This window comes from Salmo trutta, chromosome 7 (assembly GCF_901001165.1).
Source record: "Salmo trutta chromosome 7, fSalTru1.1, whole genome shotgun sequence".
Taxonomy (NCBI): Eukaryota; Metazoa; Chordata; class Actinopteri; order Salmoniformes; family Salmonidae; genus Salmo; species Salmo trutta.
Genome location: NC_042963.1, coordinates 9,982,898 through 10,009,984, shown reverse-complemented (window position 1 = coordinate 10,009,984; position 27,087 = coordinate 9,982,898). Strand labels below are relative to the sequence as shown.

General features: G+C 42.9%; 1 protein-coding gene across 9 annotated transcripts; it reads left to right on the top strand.

Moving 5' to 3' along the window:
* Positions 1–5,600: 5,600 nt before the first annotated feature.
* Positions 5,601–26,471, top strand: LOC115196895 (anillin). 9 transcript variants are annotated; one of them, XM_029757889.1, is made up of 26 exons: positions 5,601–5,707; positions 5,936–6,033; positions 6,323–6,499; positions 6,647–6,742; positions 6,856–7,031; positions 7,232–7,324; positions 8,310–8,399; positions 10,060–10,171; positions 10,331–10,528; positions 10,970–11,110; positions 13,773–14,101; positions 17,494–17,588; positions 17,738–17,867; positions 21,239–21,374; positions 21,599–21,796; positions 22,036–22,162; positions 22,478–22,526; positions 22,657–22,713; positions 22,823–22,855; positions 22,974–22,995; positions 23,087–23,196; positions 23,976–24,029; positions 24,327–24,413; positions 24,551–24,658; positions 24,959–25,104; positions 25,305–26,471. In XM_029757889.1, the coding sequence occupies exons 2-26, from the start codon at positions 5,943–5,945 to the stop codon at positions 25,414–25,416; spliced, it is 2,967 nt and encodes a 988-aa protein (XP_029613749.1). In that variant the 5' UTR covers positions 5,601–5,707; positions 5,936–5,942; the 3' UTR covers positions 25,417–26,471. The 9 variants fall into 9 exon arrangements, with proteins under 9 accessions (XP_029613749.1, XP_029613748.1, XP_029613752.1 ...); XM_029757888.1 differs by having other exon boundaries at positions 10,057–10,171; XM_029757892.1 differs by lacking the exon at positions 8,310–8,399.
* Positions 26,472–27,087: the final 616 nt, after the last annotated feature.

Sequence of the window (27,087 nt, the reverse complement as noted above, 5' to 3'; positions counted from 1 at the left end):
GGGAAGCAAAGATCGTACTTTTTGGAGAAATGTCCTCTTGTCTGATGAAACAAAAATAGAACTGTTTGGCCATAATGACCATCGTTATGTTTGGAGGAAAAAGGGGGAGGCTGCAAGCTGAAGAACACCACCCCAACCGTGAAGCACGGGGGTGACAGCATTATGTTGTGGGGGTGCTTTGCTGCAGAAGGGACTGGTGTACTTCACAAAATAGATGGCATCATGAGGAAAGAAAATTATGTGGATATATTGAAGCAACATCTCAAGACATCAGTCAGGAAGTTAAAGCTTGGTTGCAAATGGGTTTTCCAAATGGACAATGACCCCAAGCATACTTCCAAAGTTGTGGCAAAATGGCTTAAGGACAACAAAGTCAAGGTATTGGAGTGGCCATCACAAAGCCCTGACCTCAATCCTATAGAAAATATGTGGGCAGAACTGAAAAAGTGTGTGCTAGCAAGGAGGCCTACAAACCTGACTTAGTTACAACAGCTCTGTCAGGAGGAATGAGCAAAAATTCACCCAACTTATTGTGGGAAGCTTGTGGAAGGCTACCTGAAATGTTTGACCCAAGTTCAACAATTCAAAGGCAATGCTACCAAATACTAATTGAGTGTATGTAAACTTCTGACCCACTGGGAATGTGATGAAAGAAATAAAAGCTGAAACAAATCATTCTCTCTAATATTATTCTGACATTTAACATTTTTACAATAAAGTGGTGATCCTAACTGACCTAAGACAGAGAATTTTTACTAGAATTAAATGTCAGGAATTGTGAAAAACTGAGTTTAAATGTATTTGGCTAAGGTGTATGTAAACTTCCGATTTCAACTGTATATTATTTGCTTCTCTTGGCATCCATGAGTACACGCCACTGGTGTAGTGTAAGCAACTTATTTAACGTCATTGAGCGATCTTGGAGGGTACTCCAATCTTTTAAAATAGCACTCATTAAGATCTGTTGCCTACGCCTAATAGTCCAACTCAAATTATTATTATTATTATTACAAATAGAAGGTTATCACTTTTCACAATGGGTCTTTTCACAAAGAACCTTCTTCTGAAACTCTTCAGTCTATTCTTGTTCTGAGAAATGAAGGCTATTCCATGCAAGAAATTGAAGATCTCAACGTCAACAGTGAAGAGGCGACTCCGGGATGCTGGCCTTCTAGGCAGAGTTCCTCTGTCCAGTGTCTGTGTTCTTTTGCCCATCTTTTCTTTTTATTGGCCAGTCTGAGACATGGCTTTTTCTTTGCAACTCCGCCTAGAAGGCCAGCATCCCGGAGTTGCCTCTTCACTGTTGACGTCGAGACTGGTGTTTTGCGGGTACTATTTAATGAAGCTGCCAGTTGAGGACGTGTGAGGTGTCTGTTCCTTAAACCAGACACTCTAATGTATTTGTCCTCTTGCTCAGTTGTGCACTGAGGCCTCCCACTCCTCTTTCTATTCTGGTTAGCGCCAGTTTGTGCTGTTCTGTGAATGTCACGATTCTCTAAAGCTGAACCCAGAAGCAGACCAGGACAAGGTGAGTAAAATGAAGGTGAGTATTTATTTACAGTCTTGATGTGAAAATAGAATAATCCAGGAGACGGAGCGGCAGCGGAGGTGAGTTGATGAGAGTATATAGGCAGATCCAATGATGTCACTGAATCCACCGACGGCCAGGCAAGGGAGTTGAATGTTCCGGGAGGATGACTGTAGACAGAGTAAACGGGGGTGAGTAACCGGCAAAAAGTACAGAACAACAAAACTAACTCTGGTAACATGAGGCTGATACGCTGACACAACATACTGTTCATTGCTAACGATCCGGCAGGGAATGGATGTCAGGTCAGGGCTTATGAAGAGAAGAGGTGATGATCAGGACCAGGTGTGCAGATGGCTGATGAGATGCAGGTGCGGGTAATCAAGAGTTCTCCCGCCTAGCTTCGTCGCCTGGCAACCAGACAGGGTGCGTTCAGGAACCTCAGGAAACAGACTCCAAAATAAAAAACAGTCAGCTCAGGCAGAAAACAGACTCAGGATGCGGGATTCCTGACAGTACCTCCCCTCCGACGAACGCCACCGGGCGGACAACCCGGAGCGCCAGGATGGAGGCGGTAGAAGTCACGAAGGAGGGCATCATCAAGGATCTGATGCCGAGGAATCCAACTCCTCTCCTCAGGACCATACCCCTCCCAGTCCACGAGATACTGGAAACCCCGACCCCGCCATCTGGAATCCATGATGCAGCGCACTGTGTAGACTGGACCACCTCCGATCATCCGAGGAGGAGGAGGAGGAGGTGGAGGGGGTAGCAGAGGACTGAGGTGCACAGGCTTGAGGCAGGAGACATGAAAGGTGGGGTGGACTCTGAGCGTTCTAGGCAACTTGAGTCGAACCACAACAGGATTGATCACTCTCTCCACCACAAACGGACCAATGAACTTCGGTGACAGTTTCTTTGACTCAGTCCGCAGAGGAAGATCCCGTGTAGCCAACCATACCTTATCTCCGATGGCATAAGCGGGAGCTGGAATCCGGCGACGATTCGCCTGAAGCTGATAACAGTCAGAAACTCTAAGGAAACAGACTCCAAAACAAAAAAACAGTCAGCTCAGGCAGAAAACAGACTCAGGAAGCGGGATTCCTGACAGTGAAGGGAGTAGTACACAGCGTTGTACGAGATCTTCAGTTTCTTTGCAATTTCTCGCATGGAATAGCCTTCATTTCTCAGAACAAGAATAGACTGATGAGTTTGAAAAGAAAGTTCTTTGTTTCTGGCCATTTAGAGCCTGTAATCGAACCCCCGAATGCTGACACTCCAGATACTCAATTAGTCTAAAGGCCAGTTTTATTGCTTCTTTAATCACAACAGTTTTCAGCTGTGCTAACATAATTGCAAAAGGGTTTTCTAATGATCAGTTAGCCTTTTAAAATTATAAACTTGGATTAGCTAACACAACGTGCCATTGGAACACAGGAGTGATGGTTGCTGATAATGGGCCTTTGTACGCCTATGTAGATATTCCATTAAAAATCTGCCGTTTCCAGCTACAATAGTAATTTACAACATTAACAATGTCTACACTGTATTTCTGATCAATTTTATGTTATTTTAATGGACAAAAAAATTGCTTTTCTTTCAAAAACAAGGACATTTCTAAGTGACCCCATACTTTTGAATGGTAGTGTATATCAATTAGATATTTCTGTATTTCATTTCCAATAAATTTACAAAAATGTTATCAATTTTGAATTCAGGCGGTAACACAACAAAACGTGGAGTAAGTGAAGGGGTATGAATACTTTCTGAAGGCACTGTCTATGCATAGTCACACTAGGTCTACTGTGTGACAATTATTTTAGGAAACCCCCAAGCATTTTCTCTATCATTTGTTCTTCTTTTTTTTGTTAGTGTGGAATGCGTAGGATGTTGTTTTCCTCTTTTGCAGAAGTCTGTGGTGTGGAGCTCTCTTTGTCAAGTGGAGATGTTATCAGATATTTTCACATGCATACTGTAAGATTTTTTACAAAGTTCTTATCAGGCTGACTCACACACTCACACACATTTTCAACCCTCACCAATTTCCACAGACAATTCATCATTGATATTCTGCAATAACGCAAATGAGATAATTCTAGACCTCACATGTATGTTCAATAAATGTTAAATGAATGTAGAGAATGTGTTTTGTTTTGGACTTGTATTAGGTATTGGTTGTAAATTGCAATTAGACAAATTTTACAACCCAGTGTAGACTGCAAAACATTGATGACACTGACTCACGTTATCAACTCATTTAGTTAGATAGATAAGATATGAATTTATGAAGTTCCTGCCTCACCCTTTATGGAAGTTCATCATCTAAGATACTCACAGTAATTTTCCACCTCTCAATGTCCTAGTCTGTAATCCCCAGAAGACTTCAATCATTCTAGTTCACAATAACTCTACGGCTTCATACCACAATGGCTACCACCCTGTAGCACTCACATCTGTAATCATAAAGTAATTTGAAAGGCTGGTTATGGCACACATCAACTCCATTACCCCATTCACCCCCAGACCCACTCCAATTTGCATATTGCCCCAACAGATCCATAGACAATAGAATCTCAATTGCACTCCACACTGCCCTCACCCACCTAGATAAAAGGAATACCTATGTGAGAATGTTGTTCATTGACTACAGCTCAGCGTTCAACACCATTGTTCCCTCCAAGCTCGTCACCAAGCTTAGGACCCTAGGACTGAACACCGTCCACTGAAACAGAATCCTGAACTTCCTGACGGGCCGACCCCAGGTGGTAGGGTAGGCAACATCACCTCCGCCACACTGACACTGAACACGGGGGCCTCACAGAGGTGTGTGTTTAGTCCCCTCCTGTACTCACGGTTCACCCACGACTCTGTGGCCACACACGACTCCAACACCATCATCAAGTTTGGGATACAGGAAATGTGGGGATGAGCACGCCCCCATCCACATTAACTGGGCTGCAGTGGAGTGGGTTGAGAGCTTCAAGTTCCTCGGTGTCCAAATCACTAAGGATTTAAAATGGTCCACTCACATGCACACAGTCAGGATGAAGGCGCGACAGTGCCTCTACCCCCTCTGGAAGATGAAAAGGTTTGGCATGGGCCCTCAAATCCTCAAAAAGTTATACAACTGTACCATTGAGAGCATCTTGACAGCACCGCCCTTGTTTGCATGGTGCTACAGAGGTTGGTGCGTACAGCCCAGAACATCTCTAGGGCTGAGCTCCTCGCCATCCAGGACCTCTATATCAGGCGGTGTGAAAGGGAGGCCTAAGAAAATCATTAAAGACTCCAGCCACCCAAGCCATAGACTGTTCTCTCTGCTTCCACACAGCAAGTGGTACTGGTGCATCAAGTCTGACACCACCAGGCTCCAGAACAGCTTTTATTCCCAAGCTATAAGACTGCTAAATAGCTAACATAATGGCTACACAGACTATTTGAGTTGACCCTTGTATTTGATTTTTGCACTGGCTCTATGCACACTCACAGGACTCTACATACATACGGACACTGACACTCCAACACACACACACACGACATGAATACACATTTATACTGACTCTACACACACACACACACACACACACACACACACACACACACACACACACACACACACACACACACACACACACACACACACACACACACACACACACTCACATACAATAATAATTTATTCCGCTGCAACTCTGTTTATCATATATCCTGATGCCTAGTCACCTTACCGCTATACATATCTACCTCTATCATTCCAGTGTCCCTGCACATTTTAAAGATGGTATTGGAACTGACTCTGTATATAGCTTCTTACTTTTTCATCTTCTTATTTTTATTTCTTGTGTGTTTTTTCTCTGCCTTACGTTATTTTTAGTGCTACCTTGATATTTATTACTGCATTTCGGGGTTTGGCGCTTGCAAGAAAGACATTTCACTGTACTTGTGCACGTGACATTAAAACTTGAAACTGAATCTACCGTAAACACAAGAAGAAAGGCTTGCGCGCTCGGTCTTGGCGTTATGGTAATTTATTCACCCACCAGTGACGCACTTCCAAAGACCCGCTGAAATTCAAAGTGTATTTGAAAAGGCGTCAAACTAACAGCCGTTCGAATCTTTTCCGCAGTTTATGCTCAGTCGTGACTTGTTTGCTTGACCTACACGGACACTTTTGTTGAGGTAAGTGGATGTTATATCCGACACATTATAGGTAAATAGCTGAAAGTATGTTCAGCCAGCTAGCAGCAGTAACATTCAGCTATCTATGCATTCTCCAGAGTCCAGTTAGCTAGCTTGTAGCTAGCCAGCTGAGTTATTGTAGCGAACCTACCGAATAAATCAATTAGCTAACGTTAGCTAAGTTGCATAAACGATAACTAGACACTTAATTCGGTGTTTATTTTACAGGAAGATCATGGATGGGGAATTTCGAAGTGGGTTGGCGACAGCTTTGAAGAGACATAGAGATCCTTTGTCTGACACAGAAGACAATGTCCACTCGTCTGGTGAGTGTGTCAACATCACTGCGTGCGCATGAGTGTTTGTTAAACCCCCTGAGGTAGACGTCCACGCCCCGCGAAAATCTAATTAATAAATTAATTCAAAATCAAATGGCAATGACCTTAAAACAATTCCATATAGCTAAGCAGACCCCCCACGTCCCTGGCTTAGAGAGGTCTTAGACTCTTAAAGGCTTGAACAAGTGTTAATTAGTGTCAACTCTTGTCATCCATCATCAGTGCAGTGTTGGGGCATACACATTATTATTGTGAGCTTCCCTTTCCTGTCTTACAGATGTCAATGATGTTCAGAAAAGGCGTCGCCTGGAGGTGTTGGGCAACGAGAACGTCAGCCCTACAAAGAAGTCTTCAACTAGAGACCGCCTCCGCTGTGCAGAGCTGGTGAAGCCTGACACCCCTGCTCTCTGCTCTGTCCGCTCCAGAGTACAGCAACTAACCCAGAGATGTGAGGGTAAGAGGATAACGCCCCCTCCTAAAATAACCAACTCAGAGCCTGTATACAGTATCGATGGAATTAGAATATGGCAGTATCCATGCAACACTCAGATCTGTAGTCATTGAGAAACAGTGACTCCAACAGGGGATGTTTTGTTTACAGGAGGGCTTGTGCTGGCTCAGAGATGCCTCTCTGATCCAGGGTCTGGGGTACCATCCATTAAATTCCAGGATGGATTCAAAGAGCACCATCTTATTGGTGAGGATTCTTATACATTTACCTTCCAGCTTCTTTACCATTCATTGAATGCAAGTGAGAACACATCTGCACTAAAGTGGTTAAATGATATGAGCATCTGGTCTGTTTTTCAGGTGAGGCAGAATTCAGCTCGCGGGTGGAGCGGTTTAGATCCCCCACCACTCCTCAGGCCAGCCCCCTGCCAGCCAACCGGTGGCCCCGTACCCCCTCCAACGCTGTTGCCAACTTACAACTGAAACTCGAGGCCAGTGACACGCCCAGCTCCAAACAAGCCTCCCGCATACGCCAGGTCTGTGCCATTGAGCAAGGCACTTAACCCCAATTGCTCCTCTAAGGTGCTCTGGATAAGTGTCCGCTAAATGACTAACATGTATATGTAAAATGTACCAGGAAGCATGAGGTATGCAATGCATTCTAAAATATGGATGTTGCACAATTCTTAACATTCCTGTGAAGTTTCTAACGGCTTCAATTTGTCTGACCAATCAGGAGAGGGAGGAGGAGCTGCGTCTTGTAAGGGCCCAGCCAATCACAGAGAATGTCTTCTTAAAGCGAAGCTTCTCTGATTCCTCGCTGACTGAGGTAAGTTTTGTTACCCTCCCTCTTGTGTCTGGTCACGGAATATTGTTGTTAAGGGTTATGTTTGTGGCTTCCGCTCAGCCCAGTCAAAGCTCTTCTCTGTCCTGGTACCTCAATGGCCGAGCTTCCCGCTGACACTAGGACAGCAGAGTCCCTGCCTGTCTTTCGAAAATGCCTATAACTCTACCTCTTCAAACAGTATCTTAAATTATGTGCACAAATTATGACCTGTTTCTCTTAATTGTCTAAAACTCTATGATCTTATTTTATAACTTGTTGGCAATTGAACAAGCTTTCAAGTCATGCCCACCTGACCCATATTGCGATTTATAATGGACCCTTTTTGAATTGTGTGAAGAACAGTAATTGTGCGATGGCGGTTATGCAGGGCTGTGTTCCAAATGAAATGACTACAAGTATGCTTGCTCTAGTTCCTCAACAGCACAGCTAGGAGAACTCAAGTACCTTTTATAGTTGAACTCTTTGACATAAAATTGCTTAGGAAATGTGCACACGTTGGAGAGGTGTGTGTGTCCACTTGGAGACACCAGTTAGTCCTCTCACTCAAACCCTTCATTTTTTGTTTTATGTTGCAGATACCCCCATTTTCCAGGAATAGGCTTATGTTACTGAATGTATCCAGAGTATTTTCAGATTTCGTTATAAACGAATGCGACAACGTACAGTAAATGTTAAATGCACATAAAATCAAGTGTAATGTTTGGATTCAGTCCTGTCAGGTGAACTGTTGTGTACTCACCATTTGATCTAATAATTTTCCCGTTATCTCCAAACTGTTCCCTTTCAATTACTACCGTGGTTATGCGTTTTCATATTTCTTATTTTAACAAACATTTCAATATGCTGTAGCAAATTCCCATGTGTATAAAGGGTTAATTGCTCTGGATAAGACGTCTGCTAAATTACTAAAATGTTGAGTTCGAGTACTTGTTTCCTGATAGAAAAATATTTGTTGTGATATCATTAGAGGGCGACCCCACCCGTCTCCTCATTCTCCCCTTGGATGATGTTTAGACGTAGCAGGAGACTGCAGTGGCCACCGTTCCAACCATGGAATGTGAGTTTACTTATGGACTGAGTTTAACTGGTTCTGAGGAGAACAGGGTGTCTTGAAGTGTCACAGGTGTCACTGATGTGTCATTTTCATCCCCCAGGTCACTTGAATGGTATTCGGGTATAGGGTTCACTTGGTCCTTCATATAGTGGTACAGAATCTTTATAATATATGCCTTTGGAAAGTATTCAACCCCCTTGACTTTTTCCATATTTTGTTGCGTTAAAGTAGGATTTAATTGTGGAAGAAAAATTATAACATTTATGAACATTTCATGAAAAATAAAACACTAATATATTTTAATTAGGTAAGTATTCAGTACATGTTAGAAACGCCTATAGCAGCAATCACAGCTGTGAGTGTTTCTGGGTAAGTTCTTTATGAGCTTTGCACATCTATATTGTTCAATATTTGCACTTTCTTTTTCAAATTCTTCAAGCTCTGTCAAGTTGGTTGTTGATCATTGCTAGACAGCCATTTTCCAGTTTTGCCATAGATTTTCAAGCCAATTTAAGTCAACTGTAAATAGGCCACTCAGGAACATTCAATGTCGTCTTCGTAAGCAATTCCAGTGTCGATTTGGCCAGGTGTTTTAGGTTATTGTCCTGCTGAAAGGTGAATTCCTCTTCCAGTGTCTGTTGGAAAGCAGACTGAACCAGGTTTTCCTCTAGAATTTGGCTTGTGCTTTGCTCTATTCTGTTTTTTTATCCTAAGAAAACTCCCTAGTTCTTTGCTGATGACAAGCATGCAGTACCCATAACAATGATGCAGACACCACAATGCTTGAAAATATGAAGTGGTACTCAGTGATGTAAAGAATTTGCCCCAAACATAATGTTTTGTATTCAAGACAACATTTAATTTCTTTGTTGCAAACAGGATGCATGTTATTGGAAATTTTAAAAATGTTTATTATGCACATGCTTCCTCCTTTTTACTCTTTGTTAGTATTGTGGAGTAACTACAATGTTGATCCAGCCTCAGTTTTCTCCCTTCACAGCCAATAAACTGTTAACAGTTTTAAAATGACTATAGCCCTCATGGTGAAATCACTGAGCGGTTTCATTCCTCTCCGGCAAGGTGTATTGATGCACCATCCAAAGCCTAATTAATGACTTCACCATGCTCAAATGGATATTCAGTATTCATATTTCTACCCATCTACTAATTGGTGCCCTTCTTTGTGAGATTTTGGAAAACCTCCCTGATCTTTTGTTTGAATATGTGCTTGAAATTCACTACTTGACTGAGGGACCTTACATATTGTATATGCGAGTTGCAGAGTTGAGGTAGTCATTCAAAAATCATGTTAAACACTAATCCACACAGTGAGTCCTTGAAACTTATTATGTGACATGTTAAGCACATTTTTACTCCTGAACTTATTTAGGCTTGGCATAACAAAGGGGTTGAGTACTTATTGACTCAAGACATTTCATATTTTCATTTTGTAATGGTTTAAAAAAAGAAAAAAATGCCACTATGACATGGGATAGTGTGTAGATTAGTGGCACAATCTCAATTTAATCAATTTTAAATTCAGGCTGTAACACAACAAAAAGTGGGAAGTCAAGGGGGTTGAGTACCTTCTGCTGTAGATGCATAGACATGTGCATAAGAGGAACAATGTATTTTAGGGGGCTAATTTGTCTGTGTCCAGCAGGCAGACCTCAATGTGACTGGTGATGAACCTTTTGGGGTGAAGGACGGCAGCTTTACCGAGACATCTGTCTTCACTAAGGTCGATGGAGTGGAGCCTCCAATTCAAGACACCGGTAAGACACTGCAAGAGGAGAAGTCAATGCATTATTACAGTTTAAGAGCTTGAAGGTAGATAAGTTAATAGTATATGTTGAGAGAAATCTGACAAACTTAAGAATCTGAATTTTGTGCAAATATCAGTGTAGAGAGGTCAGATTGTGATTATTCAACAGGTGAGGTGGCAGAATCCTCAGTTCACATGGATGTCCCACCAAAAGAGGTGAAGGGGAGACACATGGCTGAGGAGCAGGCAGAGTGCGCTATGGACATTTGTCAGGGAACTTCTCTACCAGATGAACAACATGAGGCAGCAGAGGGTCCTGTAGTGAGAGAGCAGCAAAAGGCAGTCTCAATGGAGTCAAAAGGAGATGGTGAGGAGTTGGGTTCTTCTGTAGTTGAGGAGCAGATGGGGTCCCTACAAGAGGAGGACCTGAGGTCTTCTGTAGTTGAGTTGGGGTCCCCTGTAGATGAGGAAGTGGGGTCCCTGCAAGAGGAGGACAACCGGGAGGTGGGGTCCTTTGTAGATGAGGAAGATGTGGGTTCCCCTTTAGGTGAGAAACAGGTGGGGTCTGCTGTAGGTGAGGAAGAGGAGGTAGTTCAGTCCCAACTAGAGAAGGTTGGGGACCTATTAGGTGAGGAGATGGAGTCTTCTGGAGTTGAAGGACAAGGGAAAGCAGAAAGTATTTTACATGTCCAGGGTGAGAAGTCTGTTCTAGGTGAAGACCAGGGGGAGTTTGGTCCAGAGCAGGGAGAGGCCTCAAACGCATCAGCTGTGTCAGACAGAGAACAAGGAGACACTGTGCTGCTTACAGACGAGGAACAGACTGGTGAACCACAGTCAGAGGCCAGAGGGTTAAAGAAAGTCACATTTATCCTGGAGCCAGAAATGATCAATGACTCAGCTCTGTCTGAGCTGGACTCTTCATCTAGCTGGAAAAGAGAAAGTATGTCAGGTGAGACATGTCTAGGTTGTTGGCACAAGTTGGACAGGAGGTGAGACACAACCACGTTGGGTTACACACACACACCTGGGCATAAAGATACTGGTCAAATTTTTCTGTCACTGACATTGTCTAAACAAGGGATTCAATGGGTCACGGCCAACACTTTGCACCTCATCTTTTTTCTACACTATGAACAGCCAAACATTTAAAAAATATTTGTTACATGTTGTAATAACATGTTGTAGACCAGGGATCATCAACTATATTCAGCTGCGGGCCAATTTATTTTTGAGTGGTTGGTCGTGGGGCCGGAACATAATAAAACAAATCAAAGTTTATTTGTCACATGCTCTGAATACGACGGGTGTCGACCTTAGTCGCTCTGGCTAAGAGCGTCTGCTAAATGACTTAAATGTAAATGTAAAATGCTTACTTACAAGCCCTAACCAAAAGTGCTATTAAGTAAAACACTAGGTATTGGGTAAACAATAGATAAGTAAAGAAATACAAATTTAAAATGACAGTGAAAATAACAGTAGCAAGGCTATATACAGGTGGTACCGGTACAGAGTCAATGTGCGGGGACACCGGTTCGTCGGGCTAATTGAGGTAATATGTACATTTGAGGTAATATATTTGTGGACTGCGAATTGACCGCAAGAAGCCTAAAGATATACAGTTGCTTTCGGAAAGTATTCCAACCCCTTGACTTATTCCACATTTTGTTACGTTACAGCCTTATTCTAAAATGGATTTAATTGTTTTTTTCCCCCCTCAATTTACACACTACCCCATAATGACAAAGCAAAAACAGGTTTTTAGGAATTTTTCCTAATTTATAAAAAAAAAAACCTTTGCATTTAGACAAGTATTCTGATCCTTTACTCAGTACTTTTTGAAGCACTTTTGGCAGTGATTACAGACTCGTGTCTTCTTGGGTATGACGCTACAAGCTCGGCACACCTGTTTTTGGGGAGTTACTCCCATTCTTCTCTGCAGATCCTCTCAAGCTCTGTCAGGTTGAATGGGGAGCGTCAATGCACAGCTATTTTCAGGTCTTTCCAGAGATGTTCAAGTCCGGGCTCTGGCTGGGCCACTCAAGGACATTTAGACACTCGTCCCGAATCCACTCCTGCGTTGTCTTTGCTGTGTGCTTAGGTTCGTTGTTTATTGGAAGGTGACCCCAGTCTGAGGTCCTGAGCGCTCTTCATCCAGAATCTCTCTGTACTTTGCGCCGTTCATATTTCTCTCAATCCTTACTGGTCTTCCAGTCCCTGACAACGGAATAACATCCCCAAAGCATGATGCTGCCACCACCTTACTTCGCCGTTGGGATGGTACCAAGTTTCCTCCAGCCGTGACGCTTGGCATTGAGGCCAGAGTTCAATCTTGGTTTCATCAAAACAGAGAATCTTGTTTCCCATAGTTGGAGAGTCCTTTAGGTGCCTTTTGGCAAACTCCAAGCGACCTGTCATGTGCATTTTACTGAGGAGTGGCTTCCGTCTGGCTACTCTACCATACAGGCCTGATTGGCAGAGTGCTGCAGAGATGGTTGTCCTTCTGGAAGGTTCTCGCATCTCCACCCTGAGCCCCTTCTCCGATTTCTCAGTTTGTTTTGGTACCCTTCCCCAGATCTGTGCCTCGACACAATCCTGTCTCCGAGGTCTATGGACAATTCCTTCAACCTCATAGCTTGGTTTTTGCTCTGACATGCACTGTCAACTGTGGGACTTTATATAGACAGGGGTGTGCCTTTTTTTTAATCATTTCCATCAATTGAATTTACCACAGGTGGATTCCAATCAAGTTGTAGAAACATCTCAAGGTTGATGAATGGAAACAGGATGCACCGGAGCTCAATTTCGAGTCTCGTAGTAAAGGGTGCGAATACTTATGTAAATATGGTATTTCTGTTTTTATTTTTATAAAACATTTGCAAAAATTTAGCCCTGTTTTTGCTTTGTCATTATGGGATATTGTGTGTTAAATCATACATTTTAGAATAAGGCTGTCACGTAAAAAAAATGTGGAAAAGGTAAAAGGTCTGAATACTTTCTGAATGCACTGTAATATTTGACTAAACATAATCATTTCAAACCTTGATTACATTTGTGAACATTGTCCTGCGTAGGGTACCGTCTTTGGGACAGTAAAACGGGTGTCCTGACTCTCTATGGTCTCAATCCCATGGTGTTTATTGTAGAGGTGTTCACCCCGGTGTCATGGCTATATTCCCAACCTGGCCACATTCCATCATGGTCACCTAATCATCCACCTCATTCCTAATTGGCATATATCGTTCCTCGCCTCTCCAACTGATAGTTGATGTGTGGTGAGAGTTCTGGCACAAAATGGTCGCTGTGCATCACTGAGGTGAGTGCTTCACATTGATGGTGGATGAGGTGAGTTTCCCCCTACTATGTAAAGCGCTTTGAGTACCTCAGTTGGTAGAAAAGTGATATATAAATCCAATCAAAGTAACTTGTAGCTGATTTCCTGGTATTTTTAGTCTTATGTCCAACAACAAATTAAACAATTTAATGTTTTTGGGGCTCAGAACTTTCTGGGCGAAATAAAACCACCGTCAATTGGGGAACCCTGTTGTAGACGCACTAGGGCGATGTTTTTTATGTCTGGATGTAACTTGCTGCATATGGGGATTTATCCACAGAGGCTGAGCTGAGCTCTCGCGATGAAACCAACACCGCTGAGATGATTGACCTCATGTTTGATGAGGTGCTGGAGGCTGCTGCCCAGGGAAGGATGGAAGAGGAGAGTGAAGAGGACACTGAGGATCACAACAGTGGCATAGCCACAGCGATGCGCGGAATGGTGAAGGAGAAAACGGACACAGAGTTGGACAAGGACAAAGCTGAAGAGGGTGAAGACCTGGAAAAAACCAAGGAACTGGACTCCAGTGCAGATGAGCTGCTGTCCTTCCCACCCAGCTTTATCCTCTCCCCTCTCAGCAAGTCTGTGGACGCTGTGGTCACTCCTATGGTAAGGCTCGGCAGACAGACGGTGGTGCCATGGTCACATAGTTCAATGTGATTCTGAAAGTGATTGGTATTTTACTAGGATCCAATTAGCTCTTGGGAAAGCGGCAGCAGCAGCTACTCTTGCTAGGGTCCACACATGAAACATGACATCATACAGAACATTAATAGACAAGAACAGCACTGCATACTTACAAACGGCACACACAGCCTACATATCATTACATACACACAATATCTAAGTCAATAAGGGAGAGGTGTTGCGTTCAGTTTTTTTAAACCAGGTTTGAGCAATATGAGATGGAAGTTCGACGCAATAATGGCTCTGTATGCTAATAATACTGTACGCTTTCTTGAATTTGTTCTGATTTCGGGACTATGAAAAGACCCCTGTTGGTTTGTGTGTGTGTCAGAGCTGTGTGTAAGTTGACTACGCAAGTAATTTGGAGTTTTCAACACATTAATGTTTCTTATAAGAAGTGATGCAGCCAGTCTCTCAACTCTTAGCCAAGAGAAACTGGCATGCATTAAACTTATATTAGCCCAAAAACTAGAGCCTTCAAGTGTGGTGTCAAAAGCAGTGCATCTCTTTATTATGGACAGACTTCTCCCCGTCTTTACAACCATTTAATCTATACAGTGCGTTCAGAAAGTATTCAGACCCCTTGACTTCTTCCACGCTCTGTTACGTTACAGCCTTACTCTAAAATTGATTAAATAAACAATTGTCCTCATCAATCTACACAGAATACCCCATAATGACAAAGCGAAAACAGGTTTTTTAGAAATGTTAGCAAATGTATGAAAAAATAAAAACAATACCTTATTTACATAAGTATTCAGACCCTTTGCGATGACTCATTTGAGCTCCGATGCATCCTGTTCCCATTGCTGATCCTTGAGATGTTTCTACAACTTGATTGGAGTCTACCTGTGGTAAATTCATTTGGTTGGACATGATTTGGAAAGGCACACACCTGTCTATATAAGGTTCCACAGTTGACAGTGCATGTCAAAACAAAACCAAGCCATGAGGTCAAAGGAATTGTCTGTAGAGCTCCAAGACAGGATTGTGTCGAGGTACAGATCTGGGGAAGGGTACCAAAACATTTCTGCAGCCTTCATGGTCACTAAGAACACAGTGGCCTCCATTCTTAAATGGAAGAAGTTTAGAACCACCAAGGCTCTTCCTAGAGCTGGCTCCCTGGTCAAACTAAGCAGTCGGCGGGGGGGGGGGGGACCTTGGTCAGGGAGGTGGCCAAGAACCCGATGGTCACTCTGACAGAGCTCCAGTGTTCCTCTGTGTTGATGGGAGAAACTTCCAGGAGGACAACAATCTCTGCAGCACTCCACCAATCAGGCCTTTATGGTAGTGTGGCCGGACGGAAATCACTCCTCAGTAAAAGGCACATGACAGCCTGCTTGGAGTTTGCCAAAAGGGACAATAAAGGACTCTGACCATGAGAAACAAGATTCTCTGGTCTGATTGAACTCTTTGGCCTGAATGCCAAGTGTCACATCTGGAGGAAACCTGGCACCATCCCTACGGTGAAGGAAGTATGGTGGTGGCAGCATCATGCTGTGGGGATGTTTTTCAGTGTTTGGGACTGGGAGACCAGTAAGGATCGAGAGAAAGATGAACAGAGCAAAGTACAGAGATCCTTGATGAAAACCTGCTCCAGAGCTTTAAGGGCCTCAGACTGGGGCAAAGGTTCACCTTCCAACAGGACAACGACCCTAAGCACACAGCCAAAACAATTCAGGAGTGGCTTTGGGACAAGTCTCAATGTCCTTGAGTGGCCCAGCCATAGCCAGGGCTTGAACCTGATCGAACATATCTGGAGAGACCTGAAAATATCTGTGCAGCGGCACTCCCCATCCAACCTGACAGAGCTTGAGAGGATCTGCAGAGAAGAATGGGAGAACTCTTCAAATACAGGTGTGCCAAGCTTGTAGCGTCATACCCAAGAAGACTTGAGGCTGTAATCGCTGCCAAAGGTTCTTCAACAATGTACTGAGTAAAGGGTCGGAATATTTATGTATTTTTTTTATACATTTTAAAACATTTCTTAGCCTGTCTTTGCTTTGTCATTATGGGGTTTTGTGTAGATTAAAGGAAAAAGTAATCCATTTTAGAATAAGGCTGTAACAAAACAAAATGTGGAAAAAGTTGAGGGTTTGCCATACAAGATAACACCATGTAATTTATTAGCCATACCATTCATTACCAGATTCAGCTGAGGTCTAGAGCTTAGGGAATTATTTGTACCAAATACAATGCTCAGGACCAGTTTATTACTGGCCACCCAGTCCAAAACTGACCGCAACTCCTTAAGAGTTTCAGTGACTTAATTTGCTGTGGTTGCCGACATGTATATGGTTGAATAATCAGCATACATGGACACAGGCTTTGTTTAATGCCAGAGGCAGGTCGTTGGTAAACTTAGAAAGGAATAGAGTGCCTAGAGAGCTGCCCTGCGGTACACCACATTTTACATGTTTGACATTCGAGAGGCTTCCATTAAAGAAAACCCTCAGTTCTATTAGGGAGCTCTGAATCCACAATATGGCAGAAGTTGGAAATCCGTAAAACATAAGTTATGGTCAATAATATCAAAGGCTGCACTGAAATCTAACAGTACAGCTCAAACAAATTGTATCAATTTTTTTCAACCAATCATCAGTCATTTGTGTCATTGCAGCACATGTTGAGTGCCCTTCCCTATAAGCATGCTGAAAGCATGTCAATTTGTTTGCAGAGAATTAGCATTGTATTTGGTCAAACACAATTTTTCCCAACCGTTTGCTAAGAGCTGGCAGCAAGCTGATAGGTCGGCTGTTAGAACCAGTCAAAGCCGCTTTACCAGTCTTGGGTTGTGGAATGACTTTGGCTTTCCTCCAGGCCTGAGGATTAACACCTTCCTCTAGACTCAGATTAAATATATGATAGACAGGAGTGGCCAGTCAGCTACCATCCTCAGTAGCTTTCAATCTGTCAATGCCAGGAGGTTTGTCATTGTTGTTCGATAACAATGATTGTTCCACTTCTCCCACACTAACTTTACACAATTCATAGTTACAATGCTTTTCTTTCATTATTTGTTTTTTAATGCATGTATACGATGGCTCACTGTTCGTTGTTGGCATTTCCCGCCTGAATTTCCCTACATTGCCAATGAAGTAATCACAAAAATAATCTGCAACATCAATGGTTTTGTGATGAATAAGCCATCTGATTCGATGAAAGATGGCGTTGAATTCATCTTTCTGCCCATAACTTCATTTTAAATGGCGTGGTTTTTTTCCCCCATCGTTTTTTTATGTCATTATTCTTGGCTTTCAAAGTCTGAGTCTTTTACACTTAAATGTCCCTCCACGTGTTTGATATCCCCACAGAGACTTGCAGCCAATCAGCTAGCCAACCCTCCATCCCTACTTCTGACTCCTGAAGAGCTGTCCACGCCCCCTGCTGATAGTGCCCCTCTCTACAGGTGAGTCATCTTGTCACTTCTGGACAAGCAAAACTGACAATGGTCAGCTAACATGAGTGAAATTAAAGTCATTGACTGAATCTTTCGAAATATGTGATTGACTTGTTATTTATACCTGTGACGACTCCAATGTGTTTTGTGATTGACAGCATCGATGCCTACCGCACCCAGAGACAGAGCACCAAGCCAGCCATTCAGAGAGTAACCCCAAGGGTGCAGAGGCATGCCGCTGAGAAGTCTCACCCCCAGCCCTGTGTCAACACCAAGGAAAGGATCATGGTCTGTAGTAGGACTGTTGGAACGGTTGAGTCTATTGTGTGTCTTCCGCGTCATGGAGAGTTACTAACTGTGTAGAATATCATCCAAACTTTGCGTGTCCTTTTATGTGGGCATTTACAAATGTACCACATGGATAACATTGGCTTTGGCACTGACCACATTTACATGCGCGCAGTATTCCGGATAGTAGCGCATATCCTGCTTAAGGTCTTTTTCGGTAGAAGCTGTTTCCATGCATCTTTTGATATCCCACTCATGAGTATCCCTGTATCCATGAATACAAAATAATATTTCTTATTTAAGTTCATATGGGTTAATTGAAATAGTAACTGAAATATGGACGCTGACTGTAGGCCTATAACCGCTCACATAGTGTAATATTAACTCCTTACAGTGAAATTAGACTATTTGTTGTCTTGGGAACAGGAGTGGAGAAATTATTTCTTATAGCATCTCTTGCGGAAATGCGAGTACACGTATGTGTTATCTTTGACACTGTTATGCAAGCAGACAGTATTTCAACCACATAAAATATGCACTCAAGACGAACTGAAGTTTTATCAGAAATGTGTTTCGTCATTTTCTCAGGATTTAATTTCCTTAACTGGTTAAACTGATGACATTTTGCACAGGACCGATCTTTTCACTTTTAGAGGTATTCTGTTTTCTCCCCAGTCCCTAAATGAAACGGTAAAACTGACAAATTTACCGATGTTAACTACTGTAGATTACTCATGCATTCATTCTTTTGACGTAAGACATTCTGGTGAGCTTTACTTTATTTAGTCTTTTGGGGCAACAATTTATAACAGAAGAGAAGCTGTATGTCTCAAACTATAGTTGACAACCAAATGTCGGAAATGTATAATATGGCCTACCAAATATAGGAAATTGTAAGTCAATGTAATTTTAATTTATAGTAGGCTAAATTATTATGGTGTATCGAACTGCACATGTAGTCTACTTTTTGAAGTGATTTGTTTGACAATCAGATGACATCACACAACACCCATGATATGTGAAACTGAGCCTGCACAGACCACAATAAACAACAGTAAAGGGGATGAGATGTTTACATGCCACAGTATCCCGTCTTACATCGGCATGTCCCAGGCATCTAATCCGGGTTTTTTACATAACCGGGATACAAGTGTTTTCGGGTTATTGTGAACTGGATGTTTATATGCATGAACTCAAACAGAATACTTCAGTGTCCCGAATAATAACTGGATATTGGTGTGCATGGATTTGGTATTTTAGTTATTTTATTAGGATCCCCATTTAGCTGTTGCAAAAGCTACAGCTACTCTTCCTGGGGTCCACACAAAACAATACAGAATTACATTTACATTTAAGTCATTTAGCAGACGCTCTTATCCAGAGCGACTTACAAATTGGAATCAAATCAAATGTATTTATATAGCCCTTCTTACATCAGCTGATATGTCACAAAGTGCTGTACAGAAACCCAGCCTAAAACCCCAAACGGCAAGCAATGCAGGTGTAGAAGCACGGTGGCTACGAAAAACTCCCTAGAAAGGCCAAAACCTCGGAAGAAACCTAGAGAGGAACCAGGCTATGTGGGGTGGCCAGTCCTCTTCTGGCTGTGTCGGGTAGAGATTATAACTGAACATGGCCAAGATGTTCAAATGTTGATAAATGACCAGCATGCTCAAATAATAGTAATCACAGTGAACAGGTCAGGGATCCATAGCCACAGGCAGAACAGTTGAAACTGAAGCAGCAGCACGGCCAGGTGGACTGGGGACAACAAGGAGTCATCATGCCAGGTAGTCCTGAGGCATGGTCCTCAGAGAAAGAAGGAAAGAGAATTAGAGCGTACTTAAATTCACACAGGACACCGGATAAGACAGGAGAAATACTCCAGATATAAGACTGACCCTAGCCCCCCGACACGTAAACTACTGCAGCATAAATACTGGAGGCTGAGACAGGAGGGGTCGGGAGACACTGTGGCCCCATGCGACGATACCCCCGGACAGGGCCAAACAGGCAGGATATAACCCCACCCACTTTGCCAAAGCACAGCCCCCAAACCCCTTGAGGGATATTTTCATCCACCAACTTACCATCCTGAGACTAGGCCGAGTATAGCCCTCAAAGATCTCCGCCACGGCACAACCCAAGGGGGGGCGCCAACCCAGACAGGAAGACCTCGTCAGTGACTCAACCCACTGGAAGGGACGGCATGGAAGAGCGCCAGTGACTCAGCCCCTGTAATATGGTTAGAGGCACAGAATCTCAGTGGAGAGAGGGGAACCGGCCAGGCACAGACAGCAAGAACATCATTAGACAATGACAACTACATACATTTTTTAAAAGGCACACGTAGCCTACATATCAATGCATAAACACAAACTATCTAGGTCAAATAGGGGAGAGGCCTTGTGCCGTGAGGTATTGCTCTTTTTTTAAACCAGGTTTGCTGTTTGAGCACTATGAGATGGAAGTTCCATGCAGTAAGAACTCTATATAATACTGTATGTTTTCTTGAATTTGTTCTGTATTTGGGGACTGAGAAGACCCCTGGTGGCATGTCTGGTGGGATAAGTGTGTGTAAGTTGACTATGCAAACAATTTGGGATTTTCAACGCCTTAATGTTTCTTATAAAAAGTGATGCAGTCAGTCTCTCCTCAACTCTTAGCCAAGAGAGACTGGCATGCATAGTATTAATATTAGCCCTCTGATTACAATTAAGAGCAAAACGTGCCGCTCTGTTCTGGGCCATCTGCAGCTTACCTAGGTCTTTCCTTGGAGCACTGAACCACACGACTGGATATTAATCAAGATTAGACAAAACTAGAGCCTGCAGAACTTCCTTTTTGGAGTGTGGTGTCAAAGCAGAGCATCTCTTTATTACAGCTAGACCTCTCCCCATCTTTGCAACCATTGAATCTATATGTTTTGACCATGACAGTTTACAATCCAAGGTAACGCCGAGTAATTTACTCTCCTCAACTTGTTAAACAGCCACACCATTCATTACCCGATTCAGCTAACGTCTAGCACTTAAGGAATGATTTGTACCAAATACAATGCTCTTATTTTTAATGTTCATGACCAGTTTATTACTGGCCACCCATTCCAAAACAGACCAACACTTTAAGGGTTTTAATGACTTCATTAGTGGTGGTTGCTGACTCGTAATGGTTGAATCATCAGCATACATGGACACATGCTTTGTTTAATGCTAGTGGCAGGTCATTGGTAAAAATAGAAAAGAGTAGAGGGCCAAGAGAGCTGCCCTGCGGTACACCACACACATGTAAATGTGACCAATGTAAAGAAAGAGTATTTAAATGAGTATGGCTGGTTGGAGTGAATATCCTCTCCTCCTGTGATTGGTCAGGTTCTGAATGAGGATGCTGCCAAGCTGCACATGGTCATCAAACAGACGTTGCAGGCCCTGAGCTGCTGCACTGACGAGGACCACGGCAGGGGCTCCCTGGAGGAGGCAGAGGCTGATAAACTGCTGCTTGTCTCCTGTGAGTCTCTATCCACTCCTATCCCACCCCTAGCTCCGTGACATTTTCTCTCCCCTCCCAAAATTTGTCTGCTGAATTAGTGTATAATCGTCAACCTCATCTCTCACTGCTATTGCATTTTTTTTGTCCTGTATACGTCTATGCTGGAAGGTATGATGGACTTCTTGATTTGTTTCATTGCTTGATCATCTGACTCTGTCCCCTCTGTCTCTCTTCTGTGTCAGGTGAGAAGCGGGCAGCCCTGCTGGCTGAGGTGGCCAGGCTGAAGGAGAGGGGGGGCTCAGCCTCTGAGGATCTAGAGGGGGGTGATGGTGAGGGGGACTCCAGCATGTCCCAGCAGCCCTGCAGGGGCACTGTCAGCATCACCAGTGTCCAGCTCCCTCTCAAGGTGGAGTTTGTCTGCTCTGCCCGCACACGAACAGGTACCTACAGACAGTTAGGCTACGCGCGTTATCACCTTTGTAGTATGACGTTTGTTGCTTCATTTATTTTGAACCATTTACTCTGCTGCTGCTTGCTGCCTAGGTGAGTTGTTTGCTTCATTTGGGTTAAATGTTCAAGTAGTAAAGTACAATTAATTCATTTTCAGCTCAAGACACATTTGAAACCATACCAGGTGATTAATGAACAACCCTCCTGACTATTTCTCTCCTTCTTAAAGGTCGGCCCACTCATTATTTCTTTGTCCTGATTCGTTATGGACCCTGCAACATCGTTGCGACCCCATTGGCCACGGCAGTGGACGCCCAGAATGGAGACACCATCTCCTTCCCCACCTCCATCACCCTGTGAGTCCCGCCACTGGCTCCATATGGAGGAAGTGAGGAGTAAAGGAGAACTCGCCAGACCTATTGTCTGTCTGTACAGTAGGGGGCTGTTTACTTGTCGACGCATGTGTTGTAGGGTCCATGTTGAATCGGTTTTGTAAATTACGGCCAGCACTCTGTGCAGAATCGCTAAGTTCTCTCGGCAGGCAATCCTACTGGTCTGTCTTTGCCTTTAAAGGAGATGCTTGTGTAATATCTGCTGTACTACTGCTGAAATGGCTCTCACCCCTAGTCTGTCCAACTCTTTCTGTGACTGACTGTATTATGTCCCTTCAGGCAGGACATTCGCTCCAACTTTGAGATTGATGTGGAGGTCTACAGCCTGGTGAGATGGAACATATTACTTTATTTCTCACCTAAAACGTGTGTATTCGTAAATATAGTAGATGGTCAGTGATAAGAATGTGTGTTAACAGGTTGTATGTATAATTTACAAACTGTCTTCTATTACTCAGTCCCACAGCTCAGGGAACACCTGCAATGTGGATCTCCGCAGCTCCACCAAGTCAAGGGTGAGTGCGACATCTTCTGATTTACGAATGCTATCCAATGTTCTATGGCTGAAAATGAGAGAGAGAGATCTCTATCAAAAGCTCAGTTCTGATCATATTTATTTTTTAGGTCACTCCAAGGAAGCTTCTAAGCACCATCAAGGTAAATTATCTGCTTTCTTATCTGTGTAGTGCTTGAAATGGTGAGGGGCATATATTTATACCCCCTTTCCTGTTACATGTTTCTAATCTGAAAACGTTATCTTGTTGCTTTTCAACAGAGATCCAACCAAAATGTAACATGTAAGTATTATTGTCCTAGTTGCATATGATCTGAAGATGGCATTTGTCCTGAGTGGTGACAGTTTGATTGGATTGAATCAACACCCCACAGCTTCTACCATGCCGCCCCTGAACACCCGGCGCACCAGCAACTTCTCTCTGGTTGGTTCTCACAAGATCTCCCTGGCCTCCCTGGGCCAGAGCAAGTTCCCCCTGGACAAGGTAGGCTCATCTCACCTGGCTGCCCGTCTCAGTCACACCTGCTGCAGTGCTCCAGCCTGGATGAGATATGTTTAGTGCACTCCTACAGTATGGGAAGATGTAGGGATGCATGTTTTGTTAGTCCATTCCATGGTTTTATCGTGCCTCTTGTTTTATTTTGAACCACCTGATTGCTAGATTGTATCTCACTGCCACTTGAGGATGTGTGCCACTATCTCTTAATCTATTTGGCTGAATCTACTGTATATCCTGTTATATCTTCAGATTTGCCACCCATTGTAATTTTTTCAGTTGCGAGATCGGATGGTTGTCATTTCCTCACATGATTTATTTTTCTTTTTTCTTCGTGGTGTTAGTAAAGTTTTCTAGTCTGGGCTGGGCCACTTGTAGGGCTGTGACGATTATGGATATTGGGGTAACAATTAATTGTCATGCAAATTTGATATTTATTGTAATTTTTTTGTTGACAAATATCTTTAGCTTGTAATTCATCTTTGAGAATGATCTATAACATACCTAATATAAAACAGCTTTGGTACCACCCCTGTCTCAAACTTTACCCACTTCATAAAAAATGAAAAACGATTTATTGGCTAAACTATATCTACTTGAATATGAAATTGAATCGCCCCCCCAATCTTCTAAAATGAATGTATTAAGATGTTTATGACCCCCAAAAAATTCACTCTTACTGTCGGTTACATAATTATACAATAATCATAATTATACAGCCCTAGTCACTTGGGATGTTACCTCTGTCTCTCTCCACTTGTGCACAGATGAAGTTTGAAGGCAAAATCAGGAGACTCCTGGGAGATGAGTTTCAGGAAAAGGTTTCACTTTCACTTTTCCCCACGTTGCACACTCACTTTTACCCCTTTTTTCTCTTTGCTTCTCCATTTGACTCCTTTCATGCGGCCAGCAAAACTGGTATCAATAATTAGTCTTCGCTACACTGGCTATAATATCAGTGATGGAATACTCCATAAGTAGATTAAAAGGTGTTTATAAATCTATGTTCATATGACTTTTTTTCAATTTTTCTTTATTGCATGTTTTGTTTACCTCCCTAGCTAGATAAACTACAAGCAGCTTAACCCTGGTATCCATGTAATTCTACCTCTGTGCAGGTGCCCTTCCTGTCTCCACTAGAGGGAAACATATATCTGCAACTGGACAGCGAGAGCCACTCTAATGTCCAGCACCAGGGCTTCCTTGTGAGTTTAAAAAAAAAAATTGTTAACCCAATTCGCTTCGATCTCTCAAGTGCATATTATCCTGTTCCTGTCCTCTATACTTTCTTTACTGTGATTCATCCTCCACCCACCCCTTCGTTCTCCCTTCTTCCATCCAGACAATGTTTGAGGTGGTGAATGGATTTGGAGCTTGGCATCGACGCTTCTTTGTCCTGGAGGGAAACCACATGTCCTATTGGAACCACCCCAATGACAGAGGCAGCAAGGTGGGCATTGAGCTATCACAGAGGTGACTGGAGCGCTTGGTTCCAGGCTCTCAGGTTATCAGAAGGATTTTTAAAAAAGAAACTAAGAATAACAATTCCATTTTTTATTGCATACATGATAATACACTTGATAATATTTCTGATATCTTTTCTAATATTTCTATGTACCTTCCCTGCTGCAAAATGCATTGCCTCTTGGGGACATTAACGTTTTCTCTTAACTGAATATACAAAGTCACACAAACTTGATTTAAACATTCCCTTATCTCCTCTCTACTGTTCTCTCTGTTGTACTTGCAGGCAGCAGAAGGCAGCATCTCCCTGTCTTGTTCCTCTAGTCAGAGTGTGAAGCCAGTGACGAGAGACTCCTGTGCTCGCCCCTATACTTTTGAACTGGTCAGCAGTGTCCAGACTGCACAACAGGATGACCAGGGCACTCTGGCCAAGTAAATAATATTACATATTTTCTTACTCCCTTATGACACAAGCAAATTAGCTTGACAACAAGTGGTCATGAATGTTTTCAATATTAATGTTTTGTGGTGGACTGACACTGCTAAAGTGAGCCTGTCTGTATCTGATAGACAGTGGTCTATTTTCATTGATCTTGTGATATTTCTCATAACATGTTCTCTCTGTTCTTCAGGTGCTGGTTCTCAGCAGATACTGGGGAGGATCGAGGGGACTGGATGGAGAGCCTGAACCAGGTTCTCCTGGACCTGCATACCTGGACTCGCTGCCCCCCTGAACCATGCTAAAGCACAGCTCAACAACCAGGCCAGCTGTGGGAACATGAGGGACAGCAGTCTAACACACTTATATCATATCTTTATGAATTCTTATGATTACCATTGGGAGATTATTTTAGACGTGGTGATATTTTGCCTTTCCTTGGATTTGTCACTTTCAATAGCCATTTAAAATAGAGCTCCATCTTGTTGTGTGTTGCATGATATATATACTATTTACCTGCGCTTGAAGTAGATGATTAAAATGAATCCATATAATCTACAAACACTATTAAATGCGTATCAAACCTAGTGCAGAAGAGCCCTAACGCTAAACGGATGATTAGTCTAGTTATAATTTTCGTAAGACAAACAGAAAAAAGCCAGACATGGCTAATGGACTATGGTTTCACTACTACAGCATTGCTGTAATACCCTCAAGTGTAGAAATCTGTCTCTCGGAAATAAGAAATCTGTACCTGACACACAACCTACCTAATCTAGAAACTCGTGAATTGAGTGATTCAACTAGAATTGCAGTCAAGTTGAGTTATAGTACTGTACTTGAAAATTTGAGCCCTCTGCTACGAGGTAAATATTGACTATTTCACAAGTTAAATTATTCGTGTTCCTTAAATCAATCTATTGCTGTGTTGTGCATAACACAACAGGGGCCTGTCAACAAAGATGGTACCCAAGCACTTCAAATGGACTATAGAATGATAAGGTGTACAATGTTAGTGCCTCATCTCATGATAAATCCTAGTAGGAGCCTAAAAGGTGATGAATGTATATGCTGACTAGTCAACCTAGTTTTTTTCTTTTCCTTCATGTATTTACTGTCAATCGGTCATTCTCTTTCTGTATGTGGATGTTATCCCTATAAAATACCTGTCAACATTCTTTATATGCACTTGATTGATGAAGGTACTACCAGTAAATAATACAAATGGGTCTAATGGCATACACTGTCTGAATTTGTTTTGAGTCCATGCAGTTTGTCATGCTCTTCTGTAAATTTGATATGGAAAATATTTGCCATGTTTTTGGTACACCATTTGAGTTTAAAGACCCATAAGCTCAAATATAGCCTTCGTTGTCCTCCGTCTTAAAGCTGACATCTTCCTCCATAATATAGTGATGGCAATATTAGCATATGAACGAGTGAGCCATACACTGTTTACAACATTGTAAAGTATTGAGGGAATGGTTGGCTATGGAGCAGGAACTCGGGTCAGGAATGTCATACAGGAAGTCATGCCTGTGTTTAGTGTGTACTGCTACAGAAAGAGAATTCCTGGAGCCCCTCTGGGTGGAGGTGGGGCAGTTGGGTCTCAGATCAAGGTGATGATTGGAAGAGTGGCCCAGCTGTACATCCCAGGGCCCATGCCTCAGTTTTGTGTTCAGCCAGAACACTGGGCAGAGTCTGGTAAATGACTCCATATTCCCTATTTGGTGTATTATGGGCCCTGGTCTAAAGTAGTGCACTTTAAAGGGAATAGAATGCCCTTTTTGAATGCATACTGGGGCTATAGCTAGCAGAACATTGACATGACTGGTGAGATACCCAGGGACGAGGCCAATGTTATAGGGGAAGTAATGATAGACCAGTGTCTTAAGTGATCTGGGTGGTCAGTGAGATACAGTAAGAACAATGGGGCCCTGGCTTAGTCTCACCCTAAGAGGAAATAATATCGCATC